This window comes from Camelus ferus, chromosome 7 (genome assembly GCF_009834535.1).
Source record: "Camelus ferus isolate YT-003-E chromosome 7, BCGSAC_Cfer_1.0, whole genome shotgun sequence".
NCBI lineage: Eukaryota > Metazoa > Chordata > Mammalia > Artiodactyla > Camelidae > Camelus > Camelus ferus.
In genome coordinates this window covers 65,780,338-65,799,297 of record NC_045702.1, presented here as the reverse complement: position 1 = coordinate 65,799,297, position 18,960 = coordinate 65,780,338, and the positions used below count along the sequence as shown (strand labels likewise).

The 18,960-nt window shown below is 36.1% G+C and overlaps 1 protein-coding gene across 1 annotated transcript in view; it reads left to right on the top strand.

Annotated features, from left to right (window-relative positions):
- Positions 1-18,960, top strand: part of ADAM22 (ADAM metallopeptidase domain 22) — a 206,215-nt gene that overhangs the window by 90,298 nt on the left and 96,957 nt on the right. Inside the window, 1 exon segment of the mRNA XM_032484054.1 lies at positions 15,634-15,700. Within this exon segment, the coding sequence (XP_032339945.1) occupies positions 15,634-15,700 (67 nt within the window).

Genomic DNA, 18,960 nt, shown 5'->3' with positions numbered 1-18,960 from the left:
TTATGTCTTGGAGATACTTTCCTATCAATATATAGAGAACTGCCTCATTCTTTTTAAGAGCTGCATAGTATACCATTTGATGGGTATACTGTTTACTAAATAGTTCTCTGTTGAGGGCCATTTAGGTTATTTCTAGCTTTTTTATTACTACAGATGGTACTGTGATAAATCATATAAACACATTGTTTTGAACACATGGGATTGTATTTGTAAGATAAATTCTAGAAATGAAATTGCTGGGTCAAAGGGAATACACAACTTCCATTAGCACCAGAACACGTGAGAGTGTTTATTTTCTCACAGCCAGTATCCATCACAGGCTCTAGTGCTAGCTCTAGCTGGTTCTGACTTCCCTGGAGGGCCCTGAGGGGGTCATGTTCTCTCATGCTTCTCTCGATTTGCATGTTCTTATGGCATTGGAAAGCTCCTCTCTCTCACCCAGAGTCCTCTCCCTTCATGGTCTCTAAGTTTCTTCGAGACTCAGTTCTGTTATGAATTCCTTTTAGAAACATCCTTGCTTCATAATCACCCTCCTGGGACTTTCCAGACCCAATTTGGTGCCCTCTCCTTTGTGTGTGTGTGAGATTCCTCTGCAAACATAATAGATTTCTCCTGCATACTTCCTTTACGATGCTCATCACCCTGAATTGTCCTCACTAGTTCTTTGCTTGTACTTATGTTCAAGTCATCCACAGACTGTGATATTTTCATCTCTTTCCAAACATTCTCCTATGCCAACATGTAGTAGAGGCTCAATAGATGTGTTTTTTAATGAATTAAAATAAATCGATGTCACAGTATTAGAGTTGGATGGGTCCTTGTTGAGTTAATCTACCTATCACACTTTACTTTATTAGTGAAAAATAGAGTTCTTCTCTGTAATGTTCTATCTAAATTCAAAATCAGGCCATTCATTGTTTTACTTTCCTTTAAGGGGAAAAGCTAAGGCTAGTTGTTTTTCACTTGCCTCTAACTTTTTTTTCTTTTGGTTCAAATCAATACCCTAGTACTACGGGCCTTGATGTGGAATGTTTTTTATCATGGAATATGCTATTGTTTCTTCAAACTCAACTAATATCAAAGATCTGTCTTTTATTTCTTTCCAATTCTTCTATTGCTCAATCATCTTATGTTCTCAGGACCTTGTTTGGAACAATTTTTCCCAGGACCAGTTTAGAAACCCTGAGAGAGAGAGGCAGGAAACTGGAGAGTGAAGGATCACTGTTTTTACTGATAAAACAGTTGAAAAGCATCATGCCTTGGTTAGAAGGCCACATGATCCTGTTAGGGCTGCTTGTCTCCATTTCCTCCTGTTAAGTCTAGACTTTGGTATTTAGGGCAGATTTGGGTCTGTAGAGCAGACACAGTTTCTCATAAGCTCTATGTTCACACTGGTTTGGAGCAGACAGGAAAAGAAGAGAGAGAAGGTCCTCAGTGTTTACATTCTTTTAAAGATTAACTACCCATTTCAGGAAGTATGGACCAGTGTCCACCTAACCAGGTCGACTCATTCCTTTAGATGGAGGAAGGGTAGGAATCTGGGCAAGAATCCAGTACTGATCCCTCCCATGAAAACGAACAGTAGTGGAGGGAAAGTGAGACTCCCAACACATCTTTCTTAACCACCTCCCATGTTTAGTTCTGTGCTCTTTTTATTTTTGCACATACCTTTTTTGGGGTGTTTAGTGTTCTTCCCCCCATCTTTTGGTTCTCTCTCCTTGAACTGTAATAACTCAGTTTTCTTAGTCTCCAAACTCCACAACAAATGGTTTACCTGCCGTTTAGCTTGCCAGTCATCTTTTCAGGCTTTCACAGCCCTGATATCATTCCTCATGGCCCAGGAATCTGTATGTAAGAAAACCCCCACACAACTCTCAAGCATTTTTAGAAACATCCTGTGCAACTTCTAGTTCCCACTTTCATTTCATTTCATTATAATTTTTTAATATTTATGGAGTCCCTGCTAACTGTTACAGTTTTATCCTTCTTAGTACATCTGCATAGAATATTCATAGGTTCTTTCTTCTCCATCCTCTTTATTTAATAAGCAAGAGAAATGCTTAATTTTCATTAAGGCATTCCCTTCAAATGCCTAATTTATTTGATACTGAAACCTAAAATTAGAGCAAAAACCAGAAAGAGCCATGGGAGAAATATGTCAGCCTTGTGGATGTATCTTGGACCCTTTTTATTTGGTTGTTTGTCATAATAGAGATTATTTTCTTTCAGGGTTTCTGCTTCTTCCCCAGTAACTGAACATGAAGCCTCACCATTATGCATTGATTTCTCTTTTATAAAAGCATAATTTGAAATTGATGACTGAAAAACAGCAATGAAAACACTCTTTTTCTTTTTTTCTCACTTGGTGGCTGAATTTCGATTGAGAGGAATACAATGGTTCATCAGATAATTGTGAAAAGAGGTGCCACATGCATAGGCCTTGATAATTAATCCTGCTGTGTCTGGAGTGTGGACATGCACAACTGATATATACAGCACTTCCCCCTTACCTTCCTATCTGCTTTTGCATATTTTCAGATGCATAAAGTTCAGTAGTTTTTCACAAGAAAATATACTCTTAAAAGGTTTCCCTAGAGGTAATTTTGTAAAATCTAAGAGCATAGCGACCAACACATACTTAATTTTCCTGTTTGCAGTTTTATGTTTGAATTAGTAGCTCTTAGAATAAAGAAGCAAACTCTGGGTTAGGTCATAGTCAAGGTTCTGATTAGTTTTCTTTCCCTTTATGGCTCATTTAAGCCAGTTTGAGGAGTGACTATGAGATAATGAAGCTCCTTCTAAAGAATCTTTCCAAAACTTGTACAACCAGGTGAATTGTCCCCTTCAAAGCTGTCACCGCAGGGGGGCATTGCATTTATTACAGCAATAGCTCTTTTGCTCAAAGCATTATTAGATCTTTTGAGGAGGATTGCTATGAAAGTCTACAGCGCATTTTTGGAACCTTTTAAATGGAGGCCTAACTTCAGTAACTGTGGGTAAATTCGAATTTCAGAAGCAGCCAGCAGCCATTCACAGTCATCTTTTCACTAGAGTGATTGATTAGCCTCTTTTATTATTCAGGAGATATGATTAAGAAATAATGAGGCCAGGATAGGGGAGGGTATAGCTCAAGTGGTAGAGCTCATGCTTAGCCTGCACAAGGTCCTGGGTTCAATTCCCAGCACCTCCTCAAAAATAAATAAATAAATAAACCTAATTACTTCCCTCCCCCTGCTGGAAAAAAAAAAGTATATATAAGAAGAAAAAAAAAAAAAAAAGAATGAGACTGGTTTTCTTATGTGCCACATAAATTGTCTCTGAAAGCAATTCCAAAAGGGAAATTTTAAGTTTTCCACTGCAGTGTTACCGAAAAGGCTCTCAGGAGGACAGTGTTGAAAATGACATCATTCAGTTGGCTATTTAGTTCTGTTACAATTTTTAAAAAGCTATCATTATTAATTGTAACGTCTAGTGTTGTGAAGAAACAAAGGCATTTTGGTGGAACCAAGATAAAGTAGTTGGACTTGGTGTGATTACCATTCGCTTGTAAAAAGTAATTGTAAATTGGCTGACATTAGCTGGAAATGGTCCTTGGAATTGAAAGATTAGTAAGGAAATGACAGCAAATGGAAAAGAATGAAATGTGTGAGGGCAGAAAGGGCACCTTTTAAGGACTTACTGCTCAAGTTTTGAGACAAATGGTGAAATACAATTTTCTACTCTTTGGTGTCTATTTCATACCCTCATTCCCTAGATTTCCTTGGCTCAGGTTTAATCTGATAATTTTCTGTTATAAAAAATTATATGATCATGATTGAAAAATAAACTTTCAAAATGACCTACATATTTCTGGCAGATTGAACCCTAACGTGTGTGTTTCCTCCATTATAATGACAGTGAGGGTAGGACAAACTCACAAGAATAAAGCAGATAAGAGACATCAATAAAATTTTGGATGATGTAACAAAAATTGGACAAGTGGTAACTGACTTAACTGAGTGGAGAAAGCTGACTCCCGTTTGCAATAAGAACCAGAACTTGGGAAAGGCTCTGGAGATGGAGGCTCCAGAATCTCAGAAAACGGGGGTATGGTGTGGGACTGAAAGAGAAGGGAGGTTTGTTAACTTAAAAAGACATCAAACTCTAGAGCTTTATTTTGTAATGGGAAATCTGACAGTCATAGATTTATTTTGTTTTATATCTATAAACATATGGGAGAAGACAGAAGTGACAGAAACACTCTTTTGGATTAACAATTATTTGTGCTTTTCAGAAAATAGATTATGTTTGTTTAAATATTATTACTAGGATAACAGATTATTAAGTAAAGAAACCAAATAGAATCACAGACTATTTAAAGGTTACACTTACTTTTATAGGACATGACAACATTTTTTTCCTGTGTTGATTCTGTGTAAGAATGTACTGTTGGAAATAATTTTTCTAAGACTGTTCTATGACATAGATTAATATTTGCTTTCTTGCCACTCTAGAAGAAGAAGGAATGTTTTGTTTTCATCTTGACAAACTTTCTTTCACCAATAGTTGCAAGGGCCTATGTTGGGAAAGCTAAATATTAGTCCAATAGTTAGAAAAAAAGCAGATTTGAGTGCATGAAGCTTATGATATGGACCACCAGATATTTGAGGAAGACATCTAACAAAAAAGAGAGAGATCAAAACAAACAGATGAAAATTCAGCTGAAACAAAGAAAATGCAGGGAACAGAAGAAAATCTTTAAAATAATATGTATGGAGAGATAATATAATAATATGTTTGGAGAGATAAGTACTGTGTCTATGAAACAAGAAAATGCTGTGTAAAAATCCAGAGAAAAACAATTAGAAAAAATATTATAAACAATGAAATTCAATGGAAGAGTTGAGTGATAAAGTTAGGAGAAAAAAGTCTCTCAGAAACAGGGCAAAAGATGAAGTAGAACATAGAAGAGAAAAGATAAAAACTGTGAGAGGATCAAACCAGGACATTAAACCTCTGACTAGTAGGAATCCCATAAAGAGAGTACAGAGAAAATAGAGAAAGGAAATTATCAAAGATAATTCTTCATAACTGAAGGACATGAATTTCTAGATTGAAAGGTCTCATCAAGTGCCCAGAAAAGTGAATGAATGAAGACCCACATAAAGACATACAATTTTGAAGTTTCAGAATAGTGGAGATAAAATAGAAGGTCAAAAAAAGCTTCTTGAAAGAAGAACTAGGTCAGCTGGAAGGATCAGATTCAGAATAACATCAGATTTCCCATTAGTGATACTAGAAGCTGGGAGACAGTGGAGCAATGCTGTGTGAATTCCAAGGGATTTTCTGTACTTACACATCCAACCATCAATCAGAAAATGTACATGCAAGTTCTCAAATAAATGAGCATCATGCATTCTTTATTTGGAAGTTATTGGAGAATGAATCCCACTAACATAAAAGGGAGAAGACCAACAAAAATGAAGATGTGAGATATGGGAACAAGTTTACAACGAGGAGGGAATCAAAGGAAATTCCTTGAATCATCATGAAAGAAATATCAGGATTACAGCTGTAATGCAGCTGGTCCAGATATGAGCAGGAGGATGGAAAGCCACAGGAGGGATGTTGCTAAGAAAAAGATGGAATCGATAGAATTCCTGATGTGTTTGACCACACTGAAGGCTTTATAACTCTTTACAGTGGGAAAGCTTGTGGATGATTTAGCAACATAAGTACGAAATGAAATAAATAAAAAGAGAAGGCAAAGTACTTGTAGGGGTTGGGTTTAGTTGGGCAAGAGGATGATCTCTGGAGTCAGGCCATCTGAATTTAAATCCTGGCTCTACCAATTATCACTCCTTGAGTACCCTTGAGTGAGTTATGTACCTCTCTGTGCTTCAATTTCCTCATCTGTGTGGAAATACTACTAATACCTGCTTAACAAGATTGTTGTGAAGATTAAATTAGCTAATACATGCGAAGCTGTTAGGTTAGTAGTAGCAGTGTATAATAATAGTAGTAATTGTAGTAATAAGGGCTCAAAATTATTAACCATTATTTTTATTATTACCATTAATTTTAAAATCTAAAAATACCCAGAAATATAAATTTCAGCATATTGCTTTTTGAGAAATGTGGTGATAAATATCCAGAAGAAATTGCTTAATAAACTGGAAAAAAAAATTTTTAATGACTTATAGTGCCACCACTGAAAGATGAATTTTTTTAAACATTTGAGTGCATTTCCTTCTAGTTGTTTTTTTTTCTCCTGTGCATTGTTTTGTTTATATAACTGTTATATTCTTTTTATATGATTTCAGGTACTGCTTTTCTTTTTAACTTAAGAAGGATTTCCCTGTTAATATAAACTCTTGTTAAATGTTTTTGTTGATTTCATTATTTTCCACTAAATGGATAGAAAATAACTTGCTCAACCAATCTTTTTTTTTTTTTTTTTTTTTTTGGTATATTTAGGTTGTTTTGTGAATAACTTTGGGATGATGGCTTTGTGAAATCCATTTCAAATTTAGTTTTTTTAATTTCTATGAAACTGTATATATGACTTATTTCTTTATTTTCTTACATTTAAAACATGTTTATTATAGAAATTTTAGATAATGTGTAGAAGCAAAACAAGTAAAATTAATGTAGCAGGAATCTAATTACCCAGAGATGAGCACTGCTAATGTCTTAATGTATACATTTTTCTTTTTCCATCATACATAAATTTTTTTTTGCAATATTTGGAACTTTTCTTAAGTAGACATTATGAAATATCTTTCAATACCTTCAGTGACATGTTAGTGTCAGCAGTATGTTCAGTTGTAAGTTTTTGTACCCTATTTGTCTAATTGCTTCTCTGTTATTTTCAGTGTTTCTACATGATAATGTTGTCTTGACAATGTTTATAGCTGAACATCTGTACGCATTAAAATTTATTTTCTTAGGTTAAATTCTTAGAAACAGAATTGCAAGTTAAAAATGATATACTTTTAATATGTCACACTGTCCTCCATGAAAGTTCTATAAAACTATGCTCACAGTGTTCATGTTAGTGGTTCCCTAGTAACCTTGTCAACACTAGATAATGACTTTTCAAAATGGCACAAAATATATTCTGTATAATTATTTTTCTTCATTAGATCCCTGGGTGCAAAAAATTCCCATCTTTGAAGATGGGAAGACTAGGAAAATCAAGTTTGTCAAGCAAGATCAGGAGCTCAAGTTTGGACATATTAAGTGTGATATCTGTATTTGATCAGCAGGAGGAGGTGTTGAGTTTGGAGTTGGATATGTGATTCTGGATTCAGAGGAGAATTCTAAACTGGAGATATAAATCTGAGGGTCATCAACATATAGTTGTTATTTAAGGGGAGACATTAGATGAAATCACCAAGGGAGTGAGAGGAGGATCAAGGACTGAGCCTCCAGGTACTACAGTGTTTAGAGATTTGGGGAATAGGAAGAAACTAACAAAAATGGGAAAAGCAGCAGCTAGAGAATTAGGAGAAAAAAGCCAAGAGTGTGGTAACTGGTTGGAAATCTAAGGAAATGTTTCCAAGAGAAGGGGATGATGATCACCTGTGTCAAATGCTGGTTATAGTAATATGAGGAGTTGAGAACTGACCATTAGATTTAACAACATGGAAGTAGGTAATTAGTGACTTTGATGAGGGCAGTTTTGATGAAGTGATTTGGTTAAAATCTGATTAGATGGGTTCAAGAGATAAGGGAGGAGAAGAAAGAAAGATATGACTATGGATAGTTCTCTTATGTGGTTTTGCTTAATGGACAGGAGGATATGTAGCAGTAGTTGGACAGGGAAGTTATGTTAAGAGAGTTGTTTTGTTTGTTTGATTTTGGAAACGGAAGAAATGACAGAGTTTACACAGTGATGGGAAGATCTTGTAGAAAGGGAGAACTTGATGATACAGGAGTGGGAAGGATATCTGGAGCCGTGCCCTTGGGTAGGGAAGAACGAATGGATTGTGGTGCACGAGTGGGCAGGTTGGCTTTGGATAATTAGATGGACAACGAATTCCCAGAACAGGAGGGAAGGCTGAGCGTATGGGTGCACCTGCTGGTAGGTTCAGAAATGCAGTGGTGGGGGCCTGTGGAACGTATTTTTTGATTGCCTTTTTTTCCTCAGTGATATGGGCAGCAAAGTCATCATCTCAAAACAGATGGGAAGTAGATGTCAAAGGTTTGAGGAGAGAGGGAGAAGGTGTAAAATATTACTCAGACACAGTTGTGAAAATAAACATCTTAGGAAAATGAAGTATGATTTGCAAGCAGTTTTAAGAGACTCCTGATGTTAGTGATGTCAGCATAAAGTGAGCAGTGTCAGCATGAGGATATGCTGTTCTTCAGCTTCATTCAGTTACACTGAGCAGGCACGGAGCGGATACAGAATTTGTTTTAACTAGGATTGGTTTAGGGAAGGGAGAATCACATGTTAGGAGATGGGTAGGGAGATTTGCAAAGCAGTGAATATTAAAATTGAATTTAAGCTGAGCAAGGAAGGGAGTGAGACATGAGGGAGGTGAAGGACAGTGAAATGATAGTTAAGTTCAGTGGGTCATAAGTCTTATTGGGGTGAAAGAATTGAAATGGGCTGTTGAAAGAGAAAGCTAGAATGGATGGAGATGGTCAGAGAGTGAGCTGCTTGAATTTGAGAATATGCTGGGTGAGTGAGGTAAAATGGAGAAGATAATTGGAGGAGATGAGGTCAAGGAGCGAGATGCCAGAATTGGAAGGATCACCTGTGTAGATATCAGAATCACCAGTAATTACAACAAGAGTGGTGTTGTAATTATTTTTCCTCAAAAGGGATCCCTGTTCTGAGGAAGTCTAATCTTTCCTTGAAGTCTAATTCGACCTCCTACTAGACACTGGTTTAGAAAACAGGGGTGTAGGTAGATTGGAAAGATTAAGCAGCCCTTTTCTGTTTCCATGTTCTTAGTGAATACAGAATACAGAGGTGAGGTCATCAGCAGGGAGTGATGATGAAGGAATGCTTCAGAGATTTTAGGAGAGAAAAGTTTGGAAGGGTCTTCTCAGAGTAAATTGACTAGGAAAATGGACTTGTGGATTTATGGGCAGTGGTCTGCTCGGGGGACCACTTGATATGTGGTCATAAATTATGTTCAATGTTTGACCGTTCAGGATGCTCTGCTTCTTGGGGCTTTGATGAGTAGAGGAGTTGAGTTTTACCATGGTTGAGGTTTGGCTTTGTGAACATAGTGGAGAGAAAGAGAGAGAGAGGAGTAAAGGAGTGATTTTCATGATGAATCATGGAATGTAAACTAGATGAGATGGACAAGAGGAAGATGAAGGACAGTGAAAAAATAGTAGGTAAGGTCCATGGTTTAAAAGTCTCCAAACAGTTAAAGTGAGTTCTAGAGAAAGATGGATAGGAGATGATAATAAGGAGTGGGATAATTGAAATCAGGATTTGAGAGGCATTGCACATATGTTCTGTTTTAATACCAGACCAACTTTGTAAGGAAATTTTTATTATTTTCATTTTATACTTGGGCCAAATGTGTTCATAAAGATTAAATAACTTGGCCAAGGTCACAGAGTTAGTAAATGGCAGAGTCTGGATAGGAAATCAAAATATTTGTTTTTATTTCTAAATTCCAAAACCTTTGTACTATGCCAGCTGCCTCTGATTCATGACACTTGCCCGCTAGACAAAGGATAATCATTTTTATGACTGAAAATGTTTACATTGTGTTTGTTTTGCTTATTCCAGGCTTATTATGGTATGCAAATTTAAAAAAAGGGGGGGCCTCAGAATACATTTCTAATTTTTAAAACATCTTATTTCCTTTAGAAAATGAGTTGTTAAAACCAAATTCTAAAGAATTTGATTGAAAATGATTTTCAGTTTCATCTTTCACAATTCACAAGGAAGCTTTCACACATCAGTTTTGAGTAAGCTGTTAACAGGGAGTAAATTCTACCCAATCAGATAAAATAAAATTTCCCATATGTTGAGGAGATCCTCCACTTGTCTGCATTTAAAGTTATTTCAGAAGATTCCTACTTGATGATAAACAATGATGATCTAAAAAGGAAAAACAAGGAACCTTAGTAATTTTGATTATCTCTACTTAAAGAAGCTTCAGAAATCTTTACTTAGGTTCTAAGTTGATGGTGGTAAGGATTTTTGTGCTTCAGTAGAGGAAAAAGTGACATTTTAAATAGAACAGTTTTCAGCCCAATAATTAAAATAACAATACTTAGCAGATTTCCACAATACTGCAAACAAACACAATCAAATTGCACAGGCTGTTTTTCGTTTAAATTACATAGAGCCCTTTCCAGCAATACTTGTAGGGATAGAGGCTTGATTGAAATAGCTGCATCCTGAGCAGAGGGTTTTCTTTGCTGTAATTACATTCGTGTGATGACTCATACTCTCTTAATTCCTAGATTTTAAAATTCAAAGAAAAATTGTCCCTTGGAACTTGAAAACCTAGAGGAGTCAAAAGATGGTTTAAAAAAAAATATATATATATATATATATATTGTTATTATGACTCCTCCTGCCACTACAAACACTCCTCCTCTAAGTTGATTTTACATAGTTACTTTTGATCTCACTCATGCTGGCTCTGATAATGGGAGTTTACTCTTATGACAGTGATGCAGAAAGATATCCAGCCTCAGGGATGGGCTGGTTCCAGGGGCCTGAAATCCAGTGGAGATCTGGGGCTTTTATTCTGATTTTGTAAGCAGATAGGATAGGGGGTCCCTAGAGGAAAAGAACCAGATATAGCTTTTTGACGTAAGAGCAGCCATTTTATGCCTATGGAATTTTGTGATCCAAGCCTGGCCACAAAGCTTGCCCTTGAACAAGGTCTTAGTAATAATGATCTTAAGGGAGCAAAAGAACAGACTGTTATCAGGTGAGAGAAGTAATAATAGCAAAGATAATAAATCAGTGCTGAAGCCTCTCAGTTCTGTTTCAAAGGTAAAGATTAGCCTGAAGAACTTTCTTGAATCGTTCTGCAGAATTTAAACCCTCCTTGAGTGCTAAGCCACCAGATCAACCAGAACCTAGAAGATGATGATATTGACTTGTTCTGACTCTCAGTCAACTAAAGCTTGATCTCTATTGACTTTTCCCCAATTCTGTGCTGAATTCTTCTCTGCTCAAGCCCCTTCGTGAAAATGCATACACTGCCCTGGCCCCTTCATGAATATGCATATACCCTTAACTTAAAACTTCCCCAATTTTGCTCTTGAGGGAGACATGGCTTTGGGAAAGAGCCCCAATGTTCTCCTTACTTGCTGCAAGTAACAAATCCTTCTTTCTCTCAATCTTTGGCTTCATTATATCTTTTGGCTTGACACCCACCAAGAGGCAAATCCAGTTTTCAGGTAACAGGATTCACCACTGACATAGCTCAATTTCTCTCAAGTGACTGCTTATTTTTGACTTTCCGTTTCTCTTTCCTTCAGCCAATGAATGATTTTTTTCCCTGAATTTACTAGTTTAGATTTCCAAGAGAGAGAACCTAGCTGGCTCTACTAACAAATACTGTCTCTGTACAGTAATTGTTCTCTCTCACTGCTGGGAGGTGTTGGAGACTGATAGCAAGGTTGGGGGACAGTCTTTTGCAAACATCTGGCTGGTGACTGTTACCGAGTCCAAACTCGTTCTGCTTGCACCATGACAGGCCAATAAATCAGGAAACAAGGTGTTGGGGTAGGGAATAATGACTTTGTTCTGAAAGCCAACAGACCAAGAAGATGGCAAACTAATGTCTTCGGGAACCATCTTACCCAAGTTAGAATTTAGGCTCCTTTTAAACTCCAAAGGGCAGGCACTGAGGTTGGTTGTTGCAAATTTCTTGATGTCAGAATCCTTTGTTCTTGCAGCTGTCCAGGTAGGTCAGGTCATGATGTTCCTGTAAACCTCCAACAAGACGAATGTTATACTCTGTTCTGTAACTTTTTATCTCTATATGAATGCATAAATGTTATAACCTTAAAGGTCGGAGCCTTGAGAATAGGCTATCCTGTATATTTCAGGCTATAGGCAACATTTTTTTACAAAATGTACAGAACTAGCATGACTAAGCACAGGAAAACAGAGCACAGGGTTAGAGCTAGAGGAACAGATCTAATATGGAGTCAGATTCATTCTTCCCTATTACAGTACCTCTCCTGTTGGGAATATGGCCTTGGATAAAGAGTGGGATGCAGATGGTGGAGCAATGACAAGTTATGCTTCAGGCAGATCTTTCCTGTGCAGCTTCACTCTTTGGTTGGAAGTCTTTGGAAATTTGTGGAACATCTGACATACACATAATAAAAATTAATGATAATAATAATAAAAGACAACTGTCCTTTGACTGTATAGTAGCTATTCTCTCCCCCACTCTCCTTCCCTGGAATGTGGTTCATCTCTCTCTGGGCAGTCATGTTGCTCATGAGAGGCCCCAGAGGAGGAGAATCATGATTGTTCCGAGAACTATGTCCTTGTCAAAAGATTGGTTTTGGCATTGCCACACAAAACATACTTGAGAAAATGAATTCTAGAAGGTTTTTGTGAAGGGTTTGCTGACTCTTTTCTAAAGAAATATAAGACTTTCTTTTTACCTTGGGATATTTTTAACTGCATACAGTGCTTAGAGCTGCAGCAATCATGTTACAGTCATGGAAGGAACCACTTAAAATAACAGGCCACCCTCCATTCTGATGGCAGAGGGGAAGGATTGTCACACTCCTGGTCTTATCCACAGTGCTGAGCCTCTGCATGAACCAATACTGGAACTGCTCTTAACGTTGGGTGGAAAATTACTCTGAAGCAGTGGTTGCCTGAAAGTATACCACCCGGCAAGCCATCCTGGAAGTAAAGGAACAGCAAGCCTCCATAAAGCAAATCAAAATCTTCAAATCACATGATTTGCTAAATCAAATTAAAGCCCACGGCGAGAAGCTAAAGGAAAGAAATGAGTAGATGAGCACACTTAGGATAGGGTGCAAGGTGGGTGGAAAGACCACTCTCCAGCTAACCCTGGGGACACAGTGTCCGTAAGACCTACTTCTCTCTCTGTTGCATCTGCCTTCCCTGCTGATGCGTAGTTACAAGGACCAGAGCTGAGGTTTGGGCAAGCTCCACAGGTGGAAGGTGGCCCGAGCTTATGACACCCACTTGTTGTATCTGAGAGACACAGGGACAAACACGCTTGGTCAAGAGCCATAGCCTGCCAGTTAGCTTGATGAACAGCCATGAATTTAATATGTGTTTTTTGGGCAGAAAAAACTTGGGGCAGGAATGGGTGTCAGTTCTTAACGAGAGCAATTTTACCCCCTCAGTGTACCTTTGGCAATGTCTGGAGACATTTTGATTGTCATGACTGGTGTGTGTGTGTGTGTGTGTGGGTAGAGTTCCTGGGTGCTGCTAATCATGTTACAATGCATAAGATACTCTTCCAGACAAAGAATTATCTGGCCCGAAATGTCAGTAGTGTGGAAGTTGGGAAACCCTGGGTGTCGCCAATAGGTGGTTGAAATAAGACCTCATAAATATTAAGTGCTTATGTATAGTGTATCTTGAATATTTAATGGCTCTTGTCTATTGATTACATGATGAACATTGATTGCCCAGGTGCCTTATGCATATTAGGTACCTTTGGTTCTCCATCCCTTTTATCAGTGTGAGATACATACTTGGTCTTTTTACTTATATTTTACACATCCTACACATTCTGCCCACATCTAACAAAGTTTTGCTTCCTAACTACTTACCTATACTTAAAACATCTTAAAACACTTAAAAGTGTTTTTCCTGTATTTCATAAACTTTATACTTATTCACCTAACAGAATTGAAGATTTGCAAAAGCAAATGCACATTAAATCTGCCCAGGAATTTCTAACAAGAAATTTGTAACAAGAAACAGGATACAAATGTCTTGTTTAAGACACTTTTAGTTGTGTTTTCTGCAAATTGCAGCATAGAGCATTCTAACTGGTTCCCCCATAAAGTTAGTAGGAAAATGTATTCCAAAGACAAATTAAACAGGGACTTAGACAATAATTATAGGTTTACTAAATGGTAGTGTAAGCATCAGATACTATAAGAAGCTCTCTCTAGTGCCCCCATTAATGTAATGCTTGTTTGAGCTTTCTGTTCACATTTCAAGCAACTGTAAGTACAGTGCTTATCATGGTAGCCCTTGTGCTTAGAAATTCACCTTTTTTAATGACTGTGACAATTTTGGCTTGGTGACCTTCAGAGCACTGTGAAAAAGATTTTTTTAGATGGCTAAATGTCTATTAATAAAGGAGTAGATTTAGAATTTATATTTTTATTTATTCATATTAAATTTATTTATATTTTAGTACTTTAAAACTGTAAAGACTTTAAGACATTTTATGGGAGTTGTGTCTTGAGGTGCCTCTATTAAAGGGGAAATTTTTCAAAAAAATTTTTTCAAAAAAATTTCCCCTTTAATAGAGAATTCTATTTAAGATTATGTAAACATATAAAAAATTATAAAAGGAGGTTGTTTAGGAGAGATTTCAAGAGTTTATTTTAAAATACTGAAGGTATATTCCTTTCTATTTCTTCTAATTTTCTTTGCTCCCTTTTAAATTTTTGTGGTGGACACTAATATTTTGTTAGATAACATATCACACATAACACGTGAGAAATGGTAAGCTATGGTAGTATATGGAAACCATATGATATATATCCAGAGGAAGCTCTAATTTGTAAAGATGCATGCAACCCAGTACAGCACTATTTACAGTAGCCAACACATGGAAATAACCTAAATGTCCATCGACAGATAACTGGATAAAGAAGTAGTAGTATAAGTATACAATGGAATACTACTTAGCCATAAATAAGAATAAAATAATGACATTTGCAGCAATATGGGTGGACCTGGAGATCATCATTCTAAGTGAAGTAAGCCAGAAAGAGAAAGAAAAATGCCATATGGTATCACTTATATGTAGAATCTAAAAAAAAGGCACAAATTAACTTATTTACAAAACAGAAACAAACTCACAGGTATAGAAAACAAACTTATGATTACCAGAGGGGGAAAGGGATGGGAAGGAATAAATTGGGAGTTCGAGATTTACAGGTACTAACTACTATATATAAAATAAATAAACAACAAAGTTTCTATTGTATGGCACAGGGAACTATATTCAATATCTTGTAGTAACCTCTAATGAAAAAGAATATGAAAACAAATATATATATGTATATGTATAACTGAAACATGCTGTATGCCAGAAATTGACACAGTTTTGTAAACTGACTATACTTCAATTATAAAAAAACACCCATATGATAAAAAGCTAAAGTGAAAAAGAGAGAAATAATATATCTTTAAAATAATGGAGTGCTTATGGTAGTTCTGTAACAATGGAGTGACAGGTGATTCAGTCAATTTAATCTCATCCTATCCTTTTTGAAGTATTAGGCTGTGAGTGTGTGTGTGTGAGTGTATGTGTGTGTGTGTGTGTCTGAGAGAGAGATACCTATAAAGTTTTATTTTTGTTTTCAAATCTGGATTAAAGAATCATTAAAACTGGAATGCTGTCAACTTGATGGCGATTTTCAACTGATTTGCATGTTTAAGGTCCTCTTTAATCATCATTTCTTTTGTTACAGTGATTTGCTGTCCTCTGAGTACGTAGAGAGACACATCGAACATGGAGGGAAGACTGTGGAAGTGAAAGTAAGTAAAATTTTCCTCTTGGGGGGAATTTTTTGAGAATGTTTTAAGTACTGATTATGATCTTAATTTTCAGTGATACTTCTAATATACAGTTTTGGAGTTTTTATATTTCAGAATTTATCAGGAAAATTTGTCACCCACTTGTTAAAAAAAAACCCTTTAGTTATTAGAAAAACAATTCTTTGTGGACTATAGGAATTGTTGGAGTTATGCTTTGTGGGATTAATATTACTGCAAGTAGTTCTCTTTTACATGATGTCCGAGAAAATAATTTCTGAAATTTGCCTTTAAGATTGGCACTGAGAACCAAGAGGTGAAATCTTGGTTCTAGGTTAGATGCACAGCTTTGCATTCATTTGGGAGGTATTTCTTTGGTAAAATTGTGAACCTATTAGGTAAACAGGGAAGTCCCAGGGAGTTTCAAATCCCTGGAGACAAGCATCTCAGGATATTGGTTCTTGTCAGGTAAGCTCTGAAAAAGATTACACAGTAATAAAAGCCTCTTCCAATTATAGGCATAAGAGTGTGTGTGTCTCTTTCCAGTCTACTGATGATGAGGTCTGAAGGCATATGAGACTGAACACTGCCCAAGAGTTTCCTTAGGCCCAATATTTAGTAGTGAGTTTAGAGTGAGTTTTAGCTGAGTGTTTATTTTCTTCTAAACAGTGTTTAGACTATCTGTTCTATCAGAATTGTAATGCCATTTACTTGCTTTCTTTTTCTGATTATAAATTTAACTTATACTCACTTTAGAAAACTTGTTAATAGAGAAAAATGTAGCAAAAAAGTAAAAGTCATCCATAAACTCATCACTGACACATAAACTTTGCTTTCATTTTGTTGTATTTCCTTCTAGTATTTTTTTTCCGTGCATATATTTATATTTTCACTTTTTACAGAGTTGATATATATATTTACAATATTGTGTCTTGCTTTTTAAAAGTAAATATTATATCACGTTATAAACATTTTCCCAAGGTATTTTCCCTTAAAGCCTATGTTTACTACTTTTCAATTTAAATGTATTACTATAATAAAGCTTTTTATTTAAACTCTGTTATCAATAACCAGAATAAATTATATTATCCTAGTCAAGTGACAACATGAAGGGAATTAGGTTTTGCAATTATATGTTAACTTTTTATTTTGAAAATTTTCAAACATACACAGAAGTAAAAAGAGTACTACAGTGAACTCCCACATACCCATTATCTAGAATCAACAGTTATGAACATTTTGACAATCATTTCTCTCTCTCTATGTGTGTAGTATTTTAAATCAAAACTTAAACGAAGTACAATTTTTGAATTGTGAGTTTGAGTTATTTAAAACTTACCAAATGATGTTATATATTTATTAAAAGACATCCAATGTTGCCATTTTAAAATATGTAAATACATTCTTTATTTTAGAATTTATTCTAAATTCTAAACACAGACAAGTTGCAAGGTAGTATTAAGAGTTCCTGAACACCCAGTAACCAATTTCTTCAATTAACATTTTACATTGCTGTGGTACATTTGTCACAACTAACAAATCAATATTTATATATTGTTATTAAATAAACTCTATTCTTTAGTTAAAAAAAAAACTTTAATAACATGTACAAATGGGAGAGACCCAGGAGAACTGAATAATTGGCCCAAGTGGCTGAACCACTCACCTTAAATGCTATCTTCAGCTAAAGACAAAAGAGGATGTTGGGGATACTGATTTGGGACCTCAAAGGGGACGAAGGTAATAAGACATGGAGAAGGAAAAGCAAATGTTCAGTAACCAAATGTTTGCTGGGCCCTGCAGAGACAATGGGACACAGGAATTTTAGCAGCAGATTTTGCTAGGTTCCTCCCTGTCTACAGACCTGATTTGTACTATGGTTTCTATATTGATGGCTCCCTTCCTGGGACAGGTCCTCTGTCTACAGTCTTCAGGCAGTTAAGGAAATGGTCAGAGTTTCTTCCTGAGTCTTTTTGGGTCTTGATTGTTTTCAGCTCCAAATGATCTGTACGCCAAAGATTTTTTTCATCCATCTACTACCTTACAAAAGCAAATTTCAGACATTGGGACATTTTCCATCTTTATACATCTGTACATCTCTAACTGATACACATTTAAAGCAAAATCTGTTAATTTTTACAAGTGATCTACATATAGTAATTGTGCCAGTCTCTCTAGAAAGTTATTCTAAATTTATTTTAAACTGACTAATTGAATGGTGGATTGATTTATGTCACTACGTTACTGCAGAAAGCAAATTAAGATTCTTCTGGGTATGGCATAAGAAAATGGAACCATTTTGCTTAGAGTTGGAAAAAATTTACCTTGATTTAGAAGGTACTGGACTCCTTTCATTCTCATCCTTGATTATTTGGCTTTATTCTCCATTTTGTATGACAATTTTCTGCATGCAGAGTGTATCTTACTCCTTTACTAAGTTAGAGTGTTAAGGAGGCAAGTAGTTCCCTGTCAATTTCCATTTATGTCCATCAGTGGAATGATGAAATGCAAATACGAGCGTGGAAGATTGGAGGGTGGATCCAGCAATAGCTTTCGCTACAGTAGTATCCCTCTTCAGGAAACATGTACTCAATCAGAAAGCACAGCCCACTCTGAGATCATTAGACTCCTTGGGTACATATAACACCCAGAGCACTGACTTCACCACACAACCATTGCTGATTTTCCAGCCTGAGAGTTGCATTTTTTACCTGGACGGTTTGCCTAACTTGCAAGTCTATCCAACAAGGGAAATGATAAATCAAACTTCATCCAGACCCTAGGGCCAGAGGACTTTCTCCTTCTAAGAAAACCACTTGGATCTCACCCATCACCTCCATTTGTTTTCAGTCCATTTAAAAATCTAACTCAAAATTCTCTCGGTTTTTCTCAGGAACCACATTTGAAAGCTCTGAGTCCCACCTCGTCCATTCAAAGTCAGTAGCCAGTTATTTTCCTGCTGGTTCCCTCATGTCTCTGCCTCTGTGCTTAGATCTTTGGGATGTTTCTTTTTACGTGGAGTCTGTTAGTTCTCCTTTCTTTACTAATGACTCTGAATTTCCTTAAACTCCTCTTTTTTACTATATATTATGGAATAAATAAAATTGGACAACTGTAGTATTTTATATTTTTCTTTTTCATCCATCTACTACCTTAAAAAAACTTAAATTTTAAAATTTCTCTTTCACCTTTTATATTAGTTTGCTATGGCTGCCGTAATAAAGTACCATAGACAGGGTGGCTTAAACAAAGAAATTTATTTT